We start from the raw sequence: 25,359 nt of genomic DNA, 5'->3' as shown, positions 1-25,359 counted from the left end.
GGCAGATTTGCAGATTTTATTAAATGCTCTGTCAGACTGATGTAGATTAAATGATATGTCTCTTGATATAATTAATAAAAGCAACATAATTGCACGTTCGTCCTAATTCATTTGCGAAAAGAGATTTTGTTTCCGTTATTGCAATTATGTAATAAATATTACTGACAAGTACACTTACCTTGGTATTATTCTAAGTGAAACTTAAGATTTTAGTGTTACAGTTAAGACAGAAGCTTTGTTTTTTTGTTTTTGTTTTTGTTTTTTTTTTTTTTTTTTTTTTGTTCTGGTTTTTAAATAAATCCTCCTTTTCTATTTTAGTCAATATTAACAACTGTTCCTCAGTTTGTTTCTTTTTTTTAACATGTATATATTATTCTGTAATGACTCTGATTTTTATCTGTGATAAGTCTCTTATAATTCTGATATAAGAATGGCTGTATACCAATTTGTAATCATATATGTTTTATTATTGTATTAGACTGAAATAAAGAAACAATAATAGTTGATTTTTCAGTTTTCAGAGATGAGGGTCTTACAAATATCAGATAATTAGATTTATTCTGACAACCCTGAACTTCCCTGCTATTCACGCCAGGTTTGGTATCAAAGGTAAATTCGCATTTTACAGCGTTTTCCGGTTGAATGTCTTTTTTACGGAGTTATTTCTTTTAAATCTATGTTTTTAATTAATTTTGCCCGGAATACTTTTTTCTGTAATACAGACTGAGTTTGAAAGACAATTCCATTACAATGAGGAATACCAAGCGTATAAGTTAAAGGAAGACTTATCTAAAATTAGGCACGATATTATTTTTCATCGGCCAAATATTTAGTAACTCATCGGCTTATTGTATTTTTCTATTAAATCTCACTTACCGATTTGGTAATAATACGTTATATTTAACACAATTATTTTAAAGCATTAGTTAAAAGAAATATTTCGTTAATTCTCAAGTTTTAGCTTTCACGTTTGGTAATTTTTCAGAAACTTTCTACAGTTTTCTTTATTTTATTATAGATCAAAATAACCAGTAATTCATAGTAATTCATAGTAATTCGTGAGTCTAATATTTATTAACCCTTAGCCTGTTAAATGTCTAAAATCGACTGGTCCATCATTCAATTTGGGCAATACCAAATTACTCAAAGGGGTGTCCATTGAAAATTTACTGATTGAATAGCGAACAGTGCAGACCATGACCAGCCTGCAATAAATATGCTATTGTTACAGCGGTTGTTTGTTGCAGACGTTGATAAATTACGGTATTTCACAAGTTGTCGATCCCGGCATACTTTAGGATCTTACCATTGATAAATTTCATAAACCGTTATAATTATTTATCACCCATTTGTGGCGTTCTGTGACCATCCGTGTGTCCGTTGTTTATCCGGCAACCGGTTATAGTTATCGTGATGTCCGTCTCTCTGACTGTCTGATATTCAATAGTAAATTTGCCTGACTGTCTGATTTAGTAGAACCACGCATGAAAAACTGCGAGTGCAACCAGCTCGTAACAATATTAACATTTACTTACTGACAGACTGTTGTAGGAACGACAGATGTATTCATCTATATCAACTTTAAATAATAAACGTGTCACGTACCATTAGGGACAAATTTCAACGGACTCTTCAAATCATTTTGTTTTACCTAACACAAACTTATAATATTTTCATTGGTTGAAAGGTAGTCACATGGTCCCTCCTTTTATTTCTGCGGAGGGACAGAAGATTTTCACGCGAGTATAGGCTGAAAGTAAGAGGTTGATAAAACAAATCAATTTTGGGCTTGTTAATGACCCTCAACAGAAATATGTGGGGTCAGTATCATAAATATGGATACTCTTGTAACTCCTCGTTCTTCGTTTATTTTACTGAATTTGCAAATTTCCGTTGAGTGTCACTGACATCCCCAGTATTTAATAATATATATAGAAATAAACTGCACATACGCGCTCACTTTTAGATAGTCACTTTTACATCTACCTGACCGCTTTTAAATTGTTGGCATAAAAGTAACTTTTTCAAAACATGCATGCGCCATTTAATCTACAGTGGGATTCTCGATTGGTTCAAAAAATGAAAATGAATTCAGATATAGATAATATTTAATTTTCCTTCTATACTTTTTGGAGACATTTATAAAGATTTATATGTCAAAATGTCATTTATATAATGAAAATGAATGATATTAAATGCCGTTATAGATTCGGTGTTATAGTTGTGGAACAGCTGAAAATAAAAGGTAAAGACATGGCAAATGAAAAGTTACATAAACCTTTTCTCTCTTTTGAGGACTGTCGGGGTTAAACTGACCATTTCATCTATTGCAATTCATTTCTTTCATGATAAACATCAACAAGTCGATAAGTTTAAATAAATAACATTTTTCAGAACAAACTGAACTAGGACGAGATATTGACCTTTAACAGTGCAGTATAAATATTTGTTATAAGAAGTGCAAGTTTACAACTGTAAAATCAAAAGTTTGCCGGAAATACAATATTCGTCATAGAAGTTTTCATTTCTCAGGTAAATAAAATAGTCTTTACATTCGTTCAAGCAAAGAAGTATTTAATAAATTAATACAGAAAATCATAGGCCGGACCATTAAACGTTTGGTATAAATAGGCGAAGCAGTACCGGTGATTTTTATGTTAAAGGCTCATAATTCCTTTTGTGCCACATTTAATACTAATTTAGCGTTCAATTCTATTTCCGATAACTGTTTTCTCATATTGCTGATCACCTACCAAACACAGCTGCGCATTTTCTTCAGGTTTGATAGCTGAGTACATTGTTTGCAGCGATGAGGGTCTTACAAATATCATGTAATTAATTTTATTCCCACACGAATTGTATTTTTGCATTTTACAGCGTTTTCCGGTTGAGTATCTCTTTTATGGAATAATAACTCTTTGGAAATTGCCAAGCCTAATTGCGTATAAGTTCATGGAGGACAAATCTAAAAATTAGGCACGATAACAACATATAAAATTATGTTTTTCATCGGCCGCGCTTGTACCGAAAAACTGTTAAAATGCACTTACGATTTCTACTAAGTTTAAGCAAATACAACGTATTTTTACTGACGTAGAAAAATAGTCTCTGAAATAAACATGTAATTGTAAATGCTATTCTCTGAAATGAGTTTATAATTGCCACACGCTTGTTAACAAACGTTATGAAAAATGTCCATAAATCGGATGTACCACCTTGTGGTTCTTCTGCAGTTTATGAATTTTTATTCCATCGATACAGCGGTGAGTATTTATTTTGTTTTTATGTTATTTTTAGTATATATGGGTGCATATTCTAAATAATGTGCTGAACTTTTTATTTACCATACCGTATTTAGTTGTTTTTTTTCATGGGATGGTTTCAAACTGTCCAATAATAACTGATCATCTATTTTTGTACAAAAAGCTGACATCATTATAGTTTTCATTAAAAATATCATGTGTAAATAAAATAATATGTAATGCATATTTTCGCAAAGATAAGGGAATAAAAGAGGCGACATACGTGTTGATGCATAAGCATGTACTAATTATAATATAACAAGAGTGTAGCTTCTAGTATTTAACATAGGTGCCAGTTTTCTCAAGTATAGCTGTACCAATACAAGTGCGTGAAGATGTGACAGCAGAGACGTTCCTATATTCATTCAACGTCACTGATCCAGACGGCGGTGCCGTGACGTCTTGTAGTCACACAGGAGATTCAGGGGAGTTTGACATTAGACAGAATACGACAGATGTTACATGTAAGTTTGATTATAATGAATATTTTCCTGGTATATTCACCAGTGTTAATCCTTGTAGGTATCTTCGTCGTATGAGAACAAAAACCTCTTGCATACCCAACTCGTAACTTCGAATGTGCCAGAAAGGCTTCTTGCTTCCGGCAAGGTACTGGAATTGCATTACGGAAATGAACAAAAGCCGATTTTTTATGAATTATCGGTGGGTCCACAGTAGGACGGACCTGGTATTAAAAGCCTTCTAAATTATGCAGTGCGTATATTTTATATAAAAGTAAAACAGTTCGAAATAATTTTATGAGAATTTTTTCTGCTCTCTTCGGTCGCAAACCTTATTTTTTCCCAATGTAGTAATTAGAATGGGTTCCCATTTAATACATATGTAGTACTACGACGGCAAAGAAACCACATATTCGTGCTGAAGTATCACAAAAGTGTTAAAATTTCACGTATTGCCTAAATATAATGGCCTGTCTGGCAAACTGTAACCTGTAAACTGTGTCACCTGGAACATCAACCCTGTAACATCAACCCTGGAACATCAACCCTGTAACATCAACTCTGGAACATCAACCCTGGAACATCAACCCTGTAACATCAACCCTGGAACATCAACCCTGGAACATCAACCCTGTAACATCAACCCTGGAACATCAACCCTGTAACATCAACCCTGGAACATCAACCCTGTAACATCAACCCTGGAACATCAACCCTGGAACATCAACCCTGGAACATATTTTTTGCCATGCCGCTTCCCAAAAACGGCTTTGTAGATCTATTACTGATATATAATTTTGAAATGTGTATGATTATATTACTTTGAAAGAATTAGAAGTATGTTTTGCCTGATTACCTGAATGTTTTCATTTACTTTGGTGACATTAGCCTCACGCATTATGCACTTAATTTCCTTTTTTCTGCAGTATTTGATCTGTATGTACTAGCCGGAGCTAACATCGACTACGACAATACATCTTCATTCACACTCGTGGTGCTGTGTACTGACGGACAGTCGGAAAGTGCCTTCGAAAATATATATGTAAATATAGCGCTTTTCCATATTCAGCCAAATAATATTAAACAATAAAACAAATTTTTCAGAGTAAAGATAAAGAACTGTCTTTTTTATATCCTTTCGGCTACCATAGCAGACAAATACGTACCATAAAAACGGGGGTCGCTATTACCGCTATCATACACCGGCTGACTACCGCAGACGCCTAAAACGTACCATCAAAACGAGGGTCCAGATTACCGACATCGTACAGCGTAGGACTACCGGATTTTTTAAATTTTTCTTTGTATCTTGGGGGAATTTGAATGCTTTTTATTTATTGCAGAATTTGATCTGAAGTGTAAACTTTCATTTATGTTATTAACAAAACGGTATAAAATCAGTTAAATTAATAAGTTAAATCATTCATATGACATACTAAATAATATTACGCAACAAATTACAGGTCTCCATAAAATTTAAAAACAAAACCAAACATCTCGTGCGCAATAATGTTCTAAAATCATTGTTATCGCAATTTGTTGATAAGAAAATCCTTTTTAGACAATTAAGGGATCATTACTCTCCAAAAATACCCATTAGTTTTGATAGTTGCTCGTCGCGGTAATTACCAAACTCAGTTTTTAAAACTTAATTAATTACTCATTTCTACGCTACGGTATTTAAAGCTATTTTACTACGTCTGCATTATGCGGCTCCGGCATTCTAGAAGTCTGAAAACCACGGGTCTGCCACTGATGCGTTTTGCAGACTTTTCACCAGTTACTTTCACTCTGGCACTACGGTAGTTCTGAACTTTTTTCCATGAAATACAAAATTTCACTGTGGTAATCAGAAATAGTGTACATTTATACACTACGGCAGTAATATTTTAAATTGTTATTGCACATGGAACATACATATATACACTGTGGTAATTCTCTACAGAACGCTTCATCGTTTTTACGCCGCAACGGTAATACATATGCACGCATCGCTTCTTCCATTTGCATACTAGACGTGTGTAAATTTATCCACTATGGAAGTACTGTACTTTTCAAATTTAAAACTCAAACTTTAGGTAAGAATGCATTTAAATTATCCCAAGGTACACAATGGTAATTTTGACTTTGAGTTCCATGCATTATGCATTATAATGCATGGATACTCTGGAATGCTATATAAATGGTACAGTATTCAGTATTTCACATGTGCCTTTGTATACTCATTATATTAATTTATAGTCCGGGTGCGTAATGTAGGAGATACATCCGTGCACTTGTAATCTCTGAATCCTCTCACTCACGGAGGGTCGCAGGTTCGAGCTGTGCTACCGACTAGGATTTTTATGTGAGAAAGTAGGCAGTTGCTTACGGACTTTGGCGTCTAGTACTTGTCTTTCCCAGGAACGATGGTTAGTTGAACTGGCTGACTGATATAACTGGAATAATGTTGAAAATGACCGTAAATTCAAACAAAAACAGACTCTAAAATGATCTGTTTCCAAAACCGTACATGAATGTGCTTTCGGTGAAATGAGATCTTATAATTCTTCATTATATGATTAAACAATTGATACCCTAATTGTGACTTTAAAGAAAAGTATCAAAGGAATACAGCTCGTAACTGGGATACGCTCTAATTTAGATATAATGCTATTAATAAATTCAGTTATTTTAAAATCTGTTTGAAAGTCAATATAGCATAACAAACTAAGAAAAAGACACTTTTAGCTACTATTATAAGTTTTACCACGAAGTGTCATTCGATATTTTTGAGTTTTGTTTTGGCACTTGCATCGTATACACCACAAAAACAGATTATGAATATGAATAAATTTAAATGAACCTAAATAACGTATAGTTGACGCGTTTACATGGTCCGATCCGCGGACATAACTGGTAGGTGACTAAAAGTAAAATACAACAAAAACATTTTTATAACAGAAAATAATAACATAAAACAATAAAAATAACAACTGAATGAAAACACTACAGTACAGGCAATCTCCTATGAACGGGTATGAGTAAGAAGAATCATATATCAAATGCTACACAACCTGAACAACGTATTTTGGACTAAAGTTCATGATAGGCAGTCTACCTATAGTCCGATCCGGATAAACGGGTAGGAGACTAAAAGTAAAACATTAAAAGCAAACAAAACATTTGACAGAAAAAAAAAATTTAAACGAAAGCAAGTTGTAAAAGCTATAACAGATGAGGATCATTCATTAACTTACAAATCATCGCAAAGGGTAACATAGAGCATATGTAATGTTACACAAAGTTCACTAAAAGTCATGAAATAGTTCCTGTTTTTTGTTGAATTTGTACTGTAGCCGTTTTAAACTGAGTAAGAATGAACATACTTTGTCACCACTTACGAACAATAAACCGTTAATCTATTATACATGTTTTTTTGACACCGTGTGCCGTTTTAGGCAACCGGTTTAGGTATATCGTGATTCGTCTTCTGACTGTCTAGATATTACAATAGTAAATTTCCTGACTTCTGATTTAGTAGAACACGTATGAAAACTGGAGTCACGCTGTACATATTAAATTTACTATGCACGTTGTAGAGAAGATGTATTATTCTTATCACCTTTAAATATAAAAGTTCACTACATAGGAAATTCCAACGGACTTCTTCAAATCATTTTGTTTTCCTAACACAAACTTAATAATATTTTCACATGTTAAAGGTAGTAATGTCCATCCTTTTATTCTGCGAGGGACATAAATTTTCAAGCGATGAATATGCTGAAATTTAGAGGTTGTATAAAACAAATACAATTTGGCTTAAGACCCTAGAAAATGTGGGTCCAGTACATAATTGTATAACTCTTGTAACACCTCGTTCTGTTTATTTTCCATGATTTGCTAATTCCGTTAGTCACGACATCCCAGTATTTCTAATACTATTACGATATAATCAATAGCGTCACTTTTAGTTGTCATTTAATTACCTGACGCTGTTTATTTGCATAATAGTAACTTTCAAACATGCATGCGCATTTATGCTACGTTGGATTCTCATGTCAAATAATGAAAGTGAATTCATATAATAATATTAATTTCCTCATATTTTTGGAGATCATTTAAAAGATTTAATGTCAAATTCATTTAATAATGAATAATGCAATGATATTAAATCCGTTAATAGATTCGGATTTATTGTGGAACAGCTGAAAATAAGGTTAAATGACTGCAAATTGAAGTACATAAACCTTTTCTACTTTTGGAGGACGGTCTGGGTTAAGGACCTTTCATCTATTAGCAATCTCATTCTTTCATGATAACCAAAGTCAAAGTTTCTAAATAACTTTTTAAAATGATACGGACGAGATATGACCTTAAACATGCAGTATAAATTTTATAAGAATGCAGTTTTACACTGTAAATCAAAAGTTTGCCGAAATACAATTTCTCACTAGAATTATTGCACTTCTCAGGTAAATAAATAGTCTTTACATTCGTTTCAGCAAAGAAGTATTTAATAAATTAAACAGAAAATCATAGGCCGACATTAACTTGTAAATAGGCGAAGCGTACGGATTTATGTTAAAGGCATAATCACTTTGTGCCACATTTATACTAATTTGCGTTCAATTCTATTTCGAAAACTGTTTCCCATATCTGATCACTACAAAACAGCTCGCATTTTTCGGTTTGATGCTGAGACATTGTTTGCACGATGAGGTCTTCCAATATATCATGTAATTAATTATTCACACGAATTGTAATTTGCACTTTAACAGCGTTCCGTTGATATCTATTTATGAACATAACTCTTTGAAATGCAAGCTAATTGCGTAGTTCATGGAGGCAAATCTAAAATTAGCACGTTAACAATAAAAATATGTTTTATCTGGCAGCGCTTGTACCGTAAAACACGTTAAATGCACTTCGTTTTACTAGTAAGCAAATCAAGTTTTTCATGACGTAGCAAAAATAGTCTTGAACATAACATATTGTAATGCATTCTCTGAAATTGAGTTATAATTGCCACAACTGCTTGTTACAAACGTTATCAAAATGCCTATCGGACGTCACCTTGTGGTTTTCTCAGTTTATGAATTTAATTCCATATGTACAGCGTGACATTTTTATTTTTATGTTAGTTTTAGATATATGGGTGCATCTAATATGCGACGTTTCATTTACCAACCGTATTTATTGTTTTTTTTCATGGGATGTTTCAAATGTCAATATAACTGATATCTATTTTGTCCAAAAACTACATCATTTATTTAGTTTCTTCGGTGTTAATCGAAATATAACGTGAATTATATCCTGATATAACTCACTGGCCACTCATGAAATATTATCAAATCGATACCCGGCCATTAACGTCAAAAGTACCGAGCGTACTGAAAGCCGAACCATATGAACGATGACGTCCGTTAATGCGTCATCTTTGCTGTTCCCTATAAAATTTCTTCCCAGATTACGACATCTTATTGAATAAACACACAAATAAGTTTTAGAGCTCACTTAAAATAAACAAAAATTGTTGCTATCGATTATAACATATTCACTCGTGAACACCAAATTTGTTATTTTTCACTGTGGCTGCCCACTCGAGAAAATATCACTTTTGGTGCCACTCGGTGTACAAATTTAAACGTGATATTACACCGAAACCAACAATATCCTCTATTAGTTTTCAATTAAAAATATCATGTGTATAAAATAAATGTAATGCATTTTTCGCAAAGATACAGGATTAAAAGAGCAATAGGTTATCATAAGCATGTACATTATGATATCAATGAGTTAGCTTCTAGTATTTACATAGGTGCCAGTTTTCACAAGTATAGCTGGGAACCAATACAATGTGCGTGAAAGAATGTGACAGTCAAACGTTCCTATATTCATTCAAGTAGTCTATATAGACGGCGGTGCCGTAGTCTTGTAGTAACGGAATTCAGGGGAGTTTGACTAGACAAATACGACGATGTACTGTAAGTTTGATTATAAAATATTCCTGTATATCACATTAATCTGAGGTACTTCGACGTATGAGAACAAACTCTTGCATAACCCAACCGTAACTTCGAATGTGCCAGAAGCTCTTGCTTCCGGCAGGTACTGGAATTGCCATTACGAAATGATAAGATAGACATTTTTTATGAATTATCTGTCAAGTTAAGGACGGCCATGGTATAATAAAAGCTTCAAATTAGTGCATCATATTGTATAAAAGTTAAACCAGTTCGAAATAGATTTATAGAATTTTTTCTGACTCTCTTCTGGTCGCAACCTATTTATTCCCAATGTAGTAATTGAAGGTTCCACATTTAATTACTAATGTGTCACGCGGCAAGAAACCAAAATATTCGTGCGTGAGTATCACAATGTTAAAATTCACGTATGCCTAAATATAAGGCATGTCTGCCAACAGTGAACTGCAACTGTGTCCTGGAACTCACCCTGTAAATCACCTGTGACATAACTGTAACATCAATCTGGAACATAACCCTTTGACATCTACCCTGTAACTCAACCTGGAAATCACCCTGTAACTCAACCTGTACATCAACACCGGAAACATCAACGCCTGTAACTCAACCCTGAAATTCAACCTGAATACTCACACCATGGAACATATTTTTTGCCATGCCGCTTCCCAAAACCGGCTTTTATCTATACGATAATTAATTTGCAATGTGCATGATATATAATGTTAAAATTAATTGTTATTGCCTGATTACTGAATGTTTCAATTACTGTGACATAGCTACGAATTATCACTAATTTCCTTTATCTGCAGTATTTGACTGATTTACTGCCGGAGCTAATGAACGATACGACAACACATTTTCATTCACGTATACGTGTTGCGTGCGACTGAGGACAGTGCGGAAAGTGCCTCGAAAATATATTGTAATATAGGCTTTCCATATTCGCCAATAACATTAACAGTAAACAAATTTCAGAGTATAGTAAGAACGCTTTTATATTAAATTATGCCTTACGTAGTTCTCATTTACATTTTGTCCTTCGTTATGACCTTTTTTCATCGTTACGTAGAACGCAAGAAGATATGAATAACAATAGTTTCAGGTGTGATATTGGGGTTCTTGTTCTTCTCGGGTATATTTGTTCAAAGACTTTCTCCTTTGTTTTTCGAGTAATTAGGCCTAAACCGCATATATTTTAGTTGAAATGCAACTTCCACGCTTAAGTCGTTGATTTATCTATTTTAAGATTCACTTTATTCTGTTTTAAGTGTTCTTTTATCTAGACATAATCCTATGTCTGCCAGCTTAGCTAAGTTGGGAGAGCGCTGATCTACGGATGGCGGGGTCGTGAGTTTAATTACCGGGCGAGGCCTTTTCCTTGACGATTGATAGCGGACATTGTGTCTGGAATTATTCGTCCTCTTCCTCTGAATCATGTGGGGAAGTTGGCTGGGGAAGTTGGCAGTTACTTGCGAAAAACATTTCAGTCCTGACACAGAATCCAGGAACACTGGTTAGGTTAACTGCCCTCCGTTACATAACTGAAATATGAGGCCACTCTATCTTCATTATTAGATTTGACGTCACATCTACCCTGACGTAAATCAACCTTTATATTTTTAGATTGACGTTATTCCTAACCAGCCACCAGATGTAACAGCTGCGGCGTCACCTATCTCAGTAAACGAGAACGTTGACATACAAACGTTGTTGTACACGCTGACAGTAACTGACGTTGAAAATGACCCAATCGTTTGCGACGTTCAGTCTACAAGTCCGGCCTCAAGTATATTTGATATTTGGTGGGATTCTACAAATGCAGGTATTTTTTTTTTATTGGCACTCTTCCAAATAATTTGAATAAAATTGTCTGTTCACAATAAGCTTCAGGCTTCTATTTACGTCATAGAGGTTGGAGTAGCGTTAGAAACTAACTTTAGGAGACACATCGGGCTCAGATAGCGTTTTTCATTCTTTCACTGCGTGTTCTTTTGAATTATAACATTTTATTTTCAAAACATAACCTGAAAAAAAGAAACTAAAGTAAAAATATTGGTACGTATTAATAAATGTTAGATGATTTTGGTTAAAAACTTAATCCGTTATATTTCTTTGTACAGAATACCAGCTGTACCTTTTGAGCAGTCCGGGTCTGAGTTACAGTACAACCCCGATGTACACAGTTACCACAGAATGTTGGGACAACTACGGTACATCTACCTCGGATGTGATAGTGTTTATACTGCCAAATACCGCCCCAACAATCACTAATCTTCCAGGCAAGTAAAATGGTATATTTGATAGACACACAATTAAGCATGTCTTTTAGAATAGCTAAAAACGGGTGGTCTTTATTTATCCCCCCGCCAAAGGCGAAGGGGATATTAGAAATGCTCTCCGTCCGTGTGTGCGTGCGTGCGTGCGTGCGTCCGCAACGATCTTTGTCCGGAGATAAACTCCAAAAGTACTGGAGGGATTTTCTTCAAACTTCATACACTGATAGAACACATTGGGAGGAAGTGCAGTGTGCAAGAACAATAACTCTTCCTTGCCTATTTTTAGAGTTATTCCCCTTTATCTTATTTTCTTAAAAAATTTGTCCGGAGCATAACTCCAAAAGTACTGGAGGGATTTTCTTCAAACTTCATACACTGATAGAACACATTGGGAGAAAGTGCAGTGTGCAAGAACAATAACTCTACCTTGCCTATTTTTTGAGTTATTCCCCTTTATCTTATTTTCTTAAAAAAAATGTCCGGAGCATAACTCCAAAAGTACTGAAGGGATTTTCTTCAAACTTCATACACTGATAGAACACATTGGGAGGAAGTGCAATGTGCAAGAACAATAACTCTACCTTGCCTATTTTTTGAGTTATTCCCCTTTATCTTATTTTCTTAAAAAATTTGTCCGGAGCTTATCTTTTCCATGCATGGAGGGATTTTGATATATCTTGGCACAAATGTTCACCATCACGAGGCGGAGTGTCATGCGTAAGAACCAGATCCCTAGATCTAAGGTCAAGGTCACACTTACAGGTCAAAGGATACAAGAATGAAAACCTTGTCCGGAGCATTTCTTCTTCATGCATAGAGGGATTTTGATATAACTTGGCACAAAAATTCACCACCACGAGACAGAGTGTCATGCGCAAGATCCAGGTCCCTAGGTCTAAGGTCAAGGTCACACTTAGAGGCCAAAGGTCAGATACAAGAATGGCTTTGTCTGAAGCATTTCTTCTTCATGCATGGAGGGATTTTGATGTAACTTGGCACAATTATACACCATCATGAGACGAAGTGTCATGCGCAGTTCCCTTCTTTAGAATTACTTCCCTTTGTTGTTACTTTAAATAGCTTTTATTGTAACTTTTTCATTACTAGTCGTAGGGAAAAATCAAGACCACTTTTCTGTAGTACAACATGCATGCTACATCCAATTTTGAGGTGTATTTTGACCAATCTCTACCTGGTAAAGATTTCTGTGTGGACTTTCAATTCTTTTTTTTTTTTTTTTTTTTTTTTTAGATTAACTTCCCTTAGTTGTTACTATAAATAACTTATATTGTAACATTTTTATAATTGACCATAGGGAAAAAACAAGACCACTTTTCTGTGGTACAACATGGATGTCTCTACCTGGTAAGGAGTTTTTTTTTTGTGGACTTATAAAAAACAAAAGACTTACAATGATTACTAAACAACCACAAAATTAAAATTCCATTTGCAAATACAGCTGCTAGAGTAAAGAAATTTGCAGTGACGGGCGTATATTGTGACATTCTGGCACTCTTGTTCCCTGTTAGCTTTCCATTCCTTCTTTTTACAGTAGCCATATAGAAACTGTTCATGAAAATTAATAAAATTTAGCAGTAAACTACCTCACCACTGACTTATTCTTTCTTCCACATCTTTAAAACCCCTGATGTTGACCACAACTAAACGGTTCTTCAAAGCTTTCCCCAAAATTAATACTTTCAGACACTAACTTGCCAGGAACTTTAGCCTTCAATTATAATATGCCCGGCGGGGGGATTGGCCAAGTCTAACATGGCTCTTGTTTTAAGGTTAAATTACCCTACAAATGTACAATGTTTATATGTATATTTTAGTAAGGAAACCTGTGATCTTTAAAATCAGGTGATCTTTGTTTACATATGGTTCTTTAGTACAGATTTGATGGTAATTCGAATCTGCTACGTCTTAGTTATTACAGATACATGGTAAGGAAAGGTAAATCATACACTGAAAGAGTGTTGAGGATATAACGAGTTTCCCCCTTTCTTATACCAATAATTTCCAGCGCTAATGTTAATCATGTATATTGTATTAATATAGATCCGAGTTATATTGAAATAATTTTTCTGGTTGCCAGCGGTAGTCCTCAGTGCGGCAAAATGCTTCACTTCTAGTCACAGTTTCTATGGCTTAAAAGACAATTATATGAATATTAATTCTACAACTGAAGCCTCTTTTAGACTGTATTCAGTTCATAAAATCAACTATAAAATCATTTACTCAACATTGTTGATAATCAGTTGATAAATAACGGAAACGTTGTCACATTGTTACAATTCTGTTATGAATGGAGTCATCCAGCTGACTTACGGAAGGTCAGTGGTTATATTCAGGTGCCAGCACGAGTCTAAAATAATGTTTGGAGCGGCATTAAGGCTGAAAAACTGATGATCGGAATTATGTTGGTATGACTGAAGCCCAAAACACACAAACCTTGTCGCGAGGTTTGCCATTTCTGTTTCGGCATTACAGCTTAACTAATCTTGGTTCCCCAGGGTTCACATACATAACCGTTTACGATTTCCATGATCCTTTTCTAAAAAGTGTTAAAGGCAGCTTGAGTCCCGCAGACTTCACATAAGCTACGATTTCCATGATCTTCTAAAAATGTTTAAAACATATGGAGTACCATAGACTTTACATTACAATATACAAGCATCTTTATTTATAGTCAGTTATGAATTAAACAATAAACACTAGCTGTGAGCTATTTTGCAAAAAAAAAAGCAAAGCAACCACCTGTATCGGTCAAGGTCAAAATAGTTATTGTATAATTTGGTAACTGTTTTAAGGTTGAAAATTGTGGAGCTGAGATTTATTATAAAGTTAAAATGCAAATAGAGAAGTATCTGATTTCAGAATGGAATATAGATGTCTTATGCAAATATTCTTCAAAGATCAAACCTATAGGAGTTTTTGAATTTACAGATAAATATGTATATGTATGTACAAGTATACTGATTTATATAAATATAATGCATGCAATTTACAGTAAAAGATTAAAAGTCATGAGATTATTGTCAGTCTAGCAAAGTTATTAAGTGTGGGAAGAATATGACGAAAAGTAGAAAGTGATCTGTTCAAAACTGCTACAAAAAGAACGACTACAAAACAGAGGTTTAACGAAAAGCAAAAGCCTAGAATTAAAAGAGAGCTAAGACTCCTAACACCTCCTCCCCGGGTATGGGGTTAACTGACTGACAATAAATTCATGCTACAGCAGACCTGAAACGTTTTAACACAAAAAATAACTAAGAGATCAACACAAGTTAACACTGGCTCATGCAAGCAAAACAAGATACAGAAAGACAACTAACTACACATAGAGCATTTGCAGAATGACCGCACCTGGCCTTGATCAGCCGCACAAACTCTTTGTGAGCTTAATTGCATTTGGGAGAACGGTCTCTAAGCTGAAGCTTTTCCCGCCGTATGATTCTGTTCTGATATTCTAATTGGTGGCTCTTCTGCTGCTTTGTGATATATGAAAGAATAGGAGATTGTTTAAGTGTAACAAGGCCATGTAAGCAAATGATATAGCTGTTGGCCGTAATCTGCTGAAGTCTGAAGTTGGCATGTTGGCCTTATCTGATAGTTTTTCTTTACTTGAAGTGGAGTCATTGAATGTGATTCTTAAAGCTCTATGACGTCGTTTTCTTATCATCAGAATTTATTTTTGAGGAAAATTAAGAGGACAATTTAAGTTAAAATACGATCTGATAAAGGACTTACATATCAGCATCTTATTGATATGTATTAAAGGAATTTAATAAAGTCTTAGAAGTACATATGATTGTCATTACTATTGACTGTGGCCGTATCTTGTTCTAAAATGTTAAAGATGTTTGCAGTGTCATAGACATCAAATACACTACTACTGAAGATGTCTATAAGGCCTTGTTCTGAAAATATGCCAAATGAATCCGGAGTACCACCAACGTCATATGAATGGCCATTAACTATATGTGTGACCATGGCCTTGTTCTAAAATCTAAATCATTTACATTGGTGTCTATGTATTTTTATCACAGAGATAAAATTCTAAAGTGTCAGTTTGTAAAATCATTGTGTAGTAATGAACCAGACATCTTGCGTCAATCTGACGTCAAAACTAACCTCAAAATGCTCTCTTACCGGTCATCGCGTCAACCATTGTTTATCGTAGAATATACAGAGCTTGATCTTCTTCTTTGTGTAGAGCTACCTGGCAGTTAAATCGAGCCATGTTATAATAAATAGTTACATGGTTTGTTACCACTAGTAAATGATCACTGACAAGCTATGTAGCTAATAATATTTACTTTGTTTTTACAGCTGATATATCTGTAGATGCTAGCTCAACAAGCATGGGCGCCACAGTGTTCACAGTGTCTGCATCGGATAATGATAGTTCATCTCTGACCTATACTATGACGTCATATCCGGTAACACCAGACTTATTCACCATAGACGCAGGTATTCAAAAGTGATCTACACATAAAACGAGTTTCGGGAAATTACTGAAATAACAAAACATTGCATTTGAATATCATATGCATCTGTGTGTAGATCTATAAGCATATATTGTCAGCAAAACAGAAGCGATAGATCTAGAGACTGGCATCTGTTTACAATATCTGTTGCCACACTCTGATAATAAAAACGGTTATTAAGAAAACCTAATGTATTTTTAGACTTAAATCTAACGTGCTTTTTTAGGGGCGTAACATAATAATGTTGTACATGACATTGCAACAAATAAATCGCATAGAACCATGTGAAGATAGATTAGCTGGGCTCATTCTTTCAAGACGTTAAGCTGACTGTTCTTGTTACGTAAGATAATCAGAACGAGGCATTTTTGATTTTCCTCAGTGTCATATTAAAATTTAGTAGAGCGCTGTATTCTTATAAAAAGGTGATAAACACTTTTATAGTGTATAAACACTTTAATATTGTACCACTTTTATGAAAATGACCAATTGTAAGCATTTACTTATTCTCGTCGTAAAGTTATTGCTCTCGGAAAAAAGAAAGGAAGTACATCAATAAGTTTGTCTGTTTAGCCTACTGTTTGGTAAAGAGATGTAACAACTGCGTCGTCTGAATCTCTTCTTTGAAATATTATTTGGTTATTTCAGAATATTAATTTGCATGTATTACTGCTGGTGTACTAGCGAGAGGTAACAGTGCTCTGATTGACACCAATGTTTGAATCCTGAATTCGGAAACAAAACGGAATTGGCTATTTTCATACCAGGCGCTCTTGTCATAGTCTTGATAGATCAGTGTCAAGTTACAAACTGTGACATTTTTCTCATAGATGTTTACACCTTGTCTCTTTTTTCAATATTTTTATTAATAAGAAAACATTTTTCTGCTTCTTTTGCAGTAAGTGGAGAGATAAAGACTTCAAACGATTTGACGTTCGCGGTGGACAGTGCTTACTTATTGACCGTCACTGTTTCAGACACCAAATCAACGACCACCGAAGACTTAAGGGTTCTATTATCTAGTAAGTCTATCCAAGATATTGAAACATTTTATATTCACAAGAGAAGCATGCATTTTATACCACTAAACCATCCCTGTAAAATCTCTAGTCAATTCCGATATGGATTTCATAAAATTTGAACTAACTGATTTGAACTAAGTGATTAAATCTTCAGCACAGTTTCTTTTTCTGTGTTTGCTTAATGTCTGAATGAACAGTAGTAAACAAACCATCTACCGAGGTACGTGTAAGCAAACTTGAATTCTGTGATTGTGTTTTTAATTTTACATGTGTCATTTTTATCATTTAGATATCAACACAGCACCAGTTATTAATAACCTTCCTGCTGAGGTATATATTGATGAAGATATTGGTGGAAACTCTGTGATCTACGACATTGACCGGAATGATCCCGATACCGGTGACAGTGTGACATTGACCTTCACGGTGTGGCCTACTGCATACGCCTCTAAGTTCAAGCTGATTTCAGGTACTGAAATTAGAATTAAAATAAAATATTTGTAAGAAAACGCATGTAATATTGAACTGGTACTTATATTTTTAGATTTCGTTACGTGCAATTATACAGAGCTATCAAAGATAAGCGAACACGGTTTTAAACAAACATGAACTGGTAAACCAAAATATTTGACCGGCCGATGATATGATGCAAACTTGATAACGGAATTCTCAGGTATTGTACAAGACACGTAGAAAATCCCTCCCTTTAAGACGCACCACAGAACTGTATTCTTTTGTATTTCCATAATGGTGATTATACATGATTTGCATGAAAAAAAAATATGGGAAAGTAAAATTAGTTACAAATTCAGTGTAGTCTTCAAATACATAGATACCTTGTAGAAACAAAGTATGGTCTAAACCTAATTTAATATTGTGCACATTACTATATTAATTCAGTAAAATGTTTAGATATTAAACACATTGTCTTGGCCCTCAATTTCAAAGTATTTAACAATCGATTTTATATAAATTACGTGAACAAATATATTTTCGTTTCTATCAGGCAAGCAACTTCGAAACCAAAATAATGAAAAGTTTGATTACGAAGATCAAAACTACTTCGAGATACATTTCACGGCAAGCGATGGCAAAGCCACTAGTGGGCCGTATACCCTCACAATTCATATCAACGATGTTCTTGAAGAGTGTGTTTTCGGTGCCTCAACGTATTACATCACTATGTACGAAGGGAACGTAAGTATTTAGTAATATTCTTCAAGAAAATCTCGAAATTAAGAAGTTGACAACCAGATTTTAAAAGACTAAAACAAATATTAACTTAAGGTATGGCCCACCTAAGGGTGAATATTTCAAATGTTCAAGCAGTATATCGTATCCAGTGTGAGACCATGCCAGAAACGCATAATGAAATGTTTCCGTTGTTAGTAAAGTTTAAGCGTCGTTTTTATTAATTAAACGTCATTTCTAAAATGGTCCCCAGTGAAGTAACGTCAGTGTTTACAATTTGTTTGCAGGCTGGTACAAATACCGCCGACCCAGGGTTCACTGTTACTGATGAAGATATAGGTGATACGTATACACTCTCCATAGATTATTCCGCTTCGTCACATAGTACCTATTTCTCTATAGACGGAACGTCCGGAGTAATTACATTTGCAACTAATTATGATGTCGACACGTCCTATCCGACTAACGTTCTTCTTACAGCAGTATGTACAGACTCGGCAGGGAAAACCGGTAATTACATAAGGGCTAAATTTTGCGATTTCATCATCTGTTAAAAAACAATGAATGGAGCCAGTGAACAAGCGAACGAGCGAGCGAGTGAATGACTGTGAATCGACCCAAAATTATCATATATCGCCGAAATGATAGTTTGGGACTTCATATTTGTACAGGTAGCATTTCATTACTTTTGAATAAGCGTCTGAGGTGTCGGAATTTAGAACCCACAGTTTACCTGTATACCTTTAAAATGTACTTGTGAAATCAATATCCGAAGTTTTGAACTTGGAGAGTCACGTTTTAAGGAAAGACATTTTCAGCAGAAGCATATTATCATGGCAAGTCTACTTGTACACATATTGAAAATTATGTATCTTTGCATATCTGTTATTTCTGTTTCTTTTATAATCTATTGAAATATTCCAAATTTCTGTGTTAAATATTTGTAAATGTGGTCTCTATCTCGCTACAAAACTGTATCATGAAAGACTTAGTAACTGAAGTATATGCGAGGTATCTTAGCAAAGCTTGCTTCATTTACAGTAAAAGAGAACAAGAGCTGTCCGTAAGACAGCGCGCTCTACTATTCGGGGATTTGACAGTAAAATGAATATATGACTAAATAAATAAAAGACCTCAACTGTAAGAGGAAGATACATCAAGGGGCATAATTCCATCAAATACACAAATTAGAGTTATTAGGGTTGTTACAACAAATGCAAATGATGATGGTAAAGATATATTTTGAGTTTCAAGTCATTATCTTATATAGTACCAAAGTTATGTCCAGAAAACAAAGTTTGTTAAAACAATAAGTATAAAAGGGGCATAAGTTGGTCAAAAAAACAAATCAGAGTTATGGGGATTGTTACCACACATGCAGATGATGGTGATAAAGATACATTTTAAGTTTCAAGTCTTTATCTTATATTGCATTATAGTAGTATCCAGAAAGCGAAGATTGCAAAAAAAAAGTTTAAGTACAAAGGGGCATAATTCTGTCAAAAATACAATTAGAGTTATGTGATATGTAACCACACATGCAGATGATGATTATAAACAATTTTTTTTTAATTTCAAGTCATCTTTTAAAGTACCAAAGATATGTCTATTAATAAAGCTTCCGAAAAAATTTAACATGAAAATAATTCCAAGTATAATTCATTTGTGACCTTGACCTTGGGTATAATGGGTCCAGCCCCTGCATATAATATGTTTGTATACTGTACAATGTTTATGAGAACTTACAGTAAGATATAAGCAAAAGTAACAAAGTTATGACAGAAAAACAAAGGTTGCCGAATTAACCTTAAAATAACCTAAGTATTAGATCCTTGGTGACCTTGACCTTGGGCCCAGTTCCTGTACATACTTTGTTTGCATACTGGACAATGTTTATGTGAAGTTACAGTAAGATATAAGCAAAAGTAACAAAGATATGACAGAAAAACAAAGGTTGACGAAAAACTTTAACCTTAAAAATAACCTAAGTATAACACCTTGGTGACCTTGACCTTAGGTATAATGGACCCAGTCCCTACACATACTTTGTGTGCATACTGGACAATGTTTATGTGAAGTTACAGTAAGATATAAGCAATATTAATAAAGATATGACAGAAAAACAAAGGTTGCCGAAAAACTTTAACCTTAAAAATAACCTAAGTGTAACAGCTTGGTGACCTTGACCTTGGGTATAATGGACTAATGGGCTCAGTCCCTACGCATATATTGTTTGTATACTGGACAATGTTTATGTGAAGTTACAGTAAGATAGAAGCAATAGTAAGAAAGATGTGACAGAAAAACAAAGGTTGCCGAAAAACTTTTACCAAGAAGGGTCGCGCCGACGCCGACGCCGGGGCGAGTGGTATAGCCCCCATATTCTCCGAATAGTGGAGCTAAAAATGCATCCATTTTACAGTAATAAAATTGTAAATTTCTATTTCAACATTGGGTCTTATTAAGGGAGTTCATACTAAGAACCACATTTAAGATTGGTGTTTTGGTCAAAATTATTATTATCATTATTATTATTATTATCTTACTTTCCAGGTGCAGCCTATATACTTTTGACAATTTTTTTCTCCTTACCTTCAGGAACGGCGACTGTAAATGTGACAGTGCTGGATGTGAACGACAATGCTCCTGAGTTTGGTAAATCCGGGTATATCTCATATATTAACCAGTATGATGGTCCAGCAACAACTGTAAAACAAATGAATATGTTCTGCTCTGACTCAGGTTCGTAAAATATCGAGAGTTGAAATACTAATTCCGTATACAATACGTTTATCGTTTAAACTAATTAGCTCTAAATTGATATACCTTACGTGCATGTACCTGAAACCAAAACAAATCAGTAGACTGCGCTGAATTATGTTTTAATGTGTGCAATTTAATCGGGCGGTTCAAGTAGTTATCTCCGTGTTGCTAAATGTTGGCTGAAACATCCAGCCCATATACGGCTCTCTGTATTGTTTTATTGAAATTCTTGGAATTCAAAATTTTCAAGACATATTCCGATATCATCATAATATTTTGGCCTGGTCATGTCTTAATTAACAAACAACTAGATACAACTTCCTTTAATGTCAAACCTCAGTCACGTCTCTCAAGCCTGAAAATCAAATTTACAATACCGTTAAACGGCGCTATTGGTATGGTCAGCGGAGAATTCTAGTGCCACCATACAAGGGCAAATTAAACAGATTTACACTAAATTGTATAATTTTAGATTCGGGCACAAATGCAGACATTGAATATAGCTGGAGTGAGGTTACCGCCGGCTCAAGCAGTTACTTTCACATGAGCACAAGTGGTAAAATTATTCTGTTGACATATCCTGCAATCTCTATGACGTATGGAGACATCCATAGCTTTACAATCACTGGGACTGACAAGGGTACACCATCGCTGTCAGGTACAACAACACTGGATATAGTGTATATGGTAAATATCATTGCATAGTTAACAGACAACATTTTATAAAATACAAACAAGTTACGTGAAAGAGCTGCATTTTCTTGCATGCCAGACAGGATTTTCCCGTGTTTTTACCGGTGCTAAAAATCTCGTCTTACACCCCAGGGAGTAAGATGACGCACGTGCATGCTGCAATTTACGAATGAATGCAAAAATTAATACGCTACTATAATAAAATTATGCTCAAAGAAAAACATTCGTTTTACTTCATTTATTCTGTCATTTAAAGAATACGACTTGCATGAAAAAGAATCTATCACTAGTACGGATGGAAATATCTGGCTCTCGGGTAACATTTTTGCGGTAACTCGACAGAGCTTCGTTACCGCCTAAGCAGCTATCCCCGAGCCAGATATTTCCATCCGCACCATTTTTATAATCATGGACCGTGTTGACTGTTGAGAAATTTGATATCCTCCTGTGTGCAGCTAAGACTAGGAACAAGCAAATATTGGTCTGAACACGCCTTTAGGCTATTTTGAACCCGCCAACATCGCTTCAACAACTGCCAATTTGTCCCTATCAAAGTAGGTCCCCAAGATGTACATTTCTCCTGTATACTGTACCCTTTTCTCATCAATAAACTTGGCTATCCACTAAATACACATGCTAATTATATTGGTAACACTGTTATTTTCAAGGAAACAAACAATTCTGCAAGTTTATCTATTCCAACAACAACAACAACAACAGCGGCGTCTACCAGTACCGTTGAAACTACAACTACATCGGCTTCGTTCTGGGATGAACCTGTAAACATCATAGGCGTGGTTCTAGCCGCTGTCATTGGTGCTCTTGTGGCGGGTCTGATAGGCTATTTGTGCTTGAAGAGATGCAAAAGGCTGAAACACAGGAGGTAAAATTTTCACCTTTTCAGCTGCATAAACTTTTTTTATAAATTTTAAAAAAATGAGACAAGTGCTACATGTAAGTACTCAACGAAAACGACTGGTCGACTTGACTTATTTTAAGTCGATCTCTCGACACCTCATTCCTGATGGAATCCATCGCCACGAAGGTATGAGAGAAAAGAAGCCAGTTTCCCTTTTAATGCTGAGCGCCCTGGTACCATTTTTCACGTCTTTGGTATGACGCGGTCGGGGATCATACCCACGACCTCCCGCACTCGAAGCGGATGCTCTACCACTAGGATATCGAGGCTTGACTTTCCGAACTCAATATCTAATGTAGTTGTATAAGACAGTTCAGATGTTTTCTGTATACTGTTGAAATAGTTATATAAGAGTCAAACATTTTGACGGAATTCATATACGTATTGTAAATTGTGGAACAGTAGTTTTTTCCTACAATAAAAGTGTAACAGGTCTACTTTTCTGCCTGTTTCCCAGATTCAGTTCATGTAATAATTTATAACCTTTGCAACTAGAGAACAACAAGAAAGAAATCTCCTTTCACAATTCATTTGTAATACATTTCGTTTATTTTATTTTATGTATTATAACTTTATATTGTACTCCAAAATGCCTCTAACTAATAATTTATACAGTTGAATATATATGATTTTTTTAAAGAGAGAAATACACAAACAGCTTTATTTACGAAATGTTGAAAACTGTTCTAATTTAATAGAAATATCCCAAATTGGCAGTGGAGGAGTGGGGGTGGCTTTGTCCTGACTAGGTAAAAGTTACCTTGAGCGTCTCTGAACAGAAGCAAATAAAATGACAAAATCACCGAGTTATATAGGCGAAAAAGAGCTGAAAATCATGAAATTCTCATGCATACAAAACTAGAATACGAGGGTTGTTACAAAATTAGATACTAAATTGATACTAGGAAAGTTATTTATCAAATAACAGAAGAAGGATTAATCAAGCGGAAAAGCCAATAAGTACTTGTGAAACACCCAGGTTATCAATTAGACAAAATTTACACCTGAATGGTCATGATATAATTACTGTAAAGAAGATGAATTTAGAGAAACACAATATTTAAGGAGCATTATTTGTGAAAATTAAGCAATTGATGTAATAAAGACCAATTCTGCCACAAAAGGCCATGGTGACGCTATATTCGGGATAAGTGACTGAAAGAAAGTATATATCAGATCATTGAATTGGCGCTTATTAATCCCCCGACGTGGCGGAGGGATTATAGGAATGGTCTGCGTCCGTCCTTCCGTCCGTCCCGTCCGTCCTTCCGTCTGTAACAAAATCGTGTCCGGTCCGTATCTCCTAAACCCCTTGAAGGATTTTCATGAATCTTGGGTCAAATGATCACCTCATCAAGACGATGTGCAGAACCTATGAGTCAGCCTTGTCGGTTCAAGGTCAAGGTCACAACTCAAGGTCGAAGGTTTGAGCCTGCCATTTTGTGTGCGCTCTATATCTCCTAAACCCCTTGAAGGAATTTTATAAAAGTTGGGTCAAATGATCACCTCATCAAGACGATGTGCAGAGCCTATGAGTCAGCCATGCCGGCTCAAGGTCAAGGTCACAACTCAAGGTCAAAGGTTTGAGCCTTCCATTTTGTGTCCGCTCTATATCTCTTAAACCCCTTGAAGAAATTTTATAAAACTTGGGTCAAATGATCACCTCATCAAGACGATGTGCAGAACCCATGAGTCAGTCATGCTGGCTCAAGGTCAAGGTCACAACTTAGGGTCAAAGGTTTGAACCTTCCATTTTGAGTCCGCTCTATATCTCCTAAACCCCTTGAAGGATTTTCATCAAACTTGGGTCAAACGATCTCCTCATCAAAGCGATGTGCAGAACTTATGAGTCAGTCATGTCGGCTCAAGGTCAAGGTCACAACTGAAGGTCAAAGGTTTGAGCCTTCCATTTCGTGTCCGCTCTATATCTCCTAAACCCCTTGAAGGAATTTTATAAAACTTGGGTCAAATGATTACCTCATCAGAACAATGTGCAGAAATTATGAGTCAACCATGCCAGCTCAAGGTCAAGGTCACAACTAAGGGTCGAAGGTTTTAGCCTTCCATTTGGTGTCCACTCTGTAGATCTCCTAAACCCCTTGAAGGATTTTCATCAAACTTGGGTCAACTGATCACCTCATCAAGAACTCATGAGTCAGCCATGTCAACTCAAGGTCAAGGTCACAACTGAAGGTCAAAGGTTTCAGCTCTGTATCTCCTAAACCCCTTGATGGATTTTCATGAAACTTGGGTCAAATGATCACCTCATCAAG

General features: G+C 35.2%; 1 protein-coding gene across 1 annotated transcript in view; it reads left to right on the top strand.

Annotated features, from left to right (window-relative positions):
- The first annotated feature begins 266 nt into the window (after positions 1-266).
- The window catches only part of LOC123562403 (protocadherin Fat 4-like), a 28,642-nt gene continuing 3,549 nt past the window's right edge, over positions 267-25,359 (top strand). Inside the window, exons 1-12 of the mRNA XM_053537350.1 lie at positions 267-3,766; positions 4,690-4,805; positions 11,353-11,551; positions 11,850-12,008; positions 16,341-16,481; positions 17,398-17,520; positions 17,810-17,989; positions 18,527-18,717; positions 18,999-19,221; positions 21,310-21,453; positions 21,947-22,161; positions 22,836-23,050. Coding sequence (XP_053393325.1) covers positions 11,903-12,008; positions 16,341-16,481; positions 17,398-17,520; positions 17,810-17,989; positions 18,527-18,717; positions 18,999-19,221; positions 21,310-21,453; positions 21,947-22,161; positions 22,836-23,050 — 1,538 coding nt within the window. The 5' untranslated portion in view covers positions 267-3,766; positions 4,690-4,805; positions 11,353-11,551; positions 11,850-11,902. The remainder of the gene's footprint in view (positions 3,767-4,689; positions 4,806-11,352; positions 11,552-11,849; positions 12,009-16,340; positions 16,482-17,397; positions 17,521-17,809; positions 17,990-18,526; positions 18,718-18,998; positions 19,222-21,309; positions 21,454-21,946; positions 22,162-22,835; positions 23,051-25,359) is intronic.

The sequence above is a fragment of the Mercenaria mercenaria genome, chromosome 2 (genome assembly GCF_021730395.1).
Source record: "Mercenaria mercenaria strain notata chromosome 2, MADL_Memer_1, whole genome shotgun sequence".
Taxonomy (NCBI): domain Eukaryota; kingdom Metazoa; phylum Mollusca; class Bivalvia; order Venerida; family Veneridae; genus Mercenaria; species Mercenaria mercenaria.
Note: the sequence above shows the minus strand (reverse complement) of the source record. Positions and strands in the feature narration are given on the sequence as shown.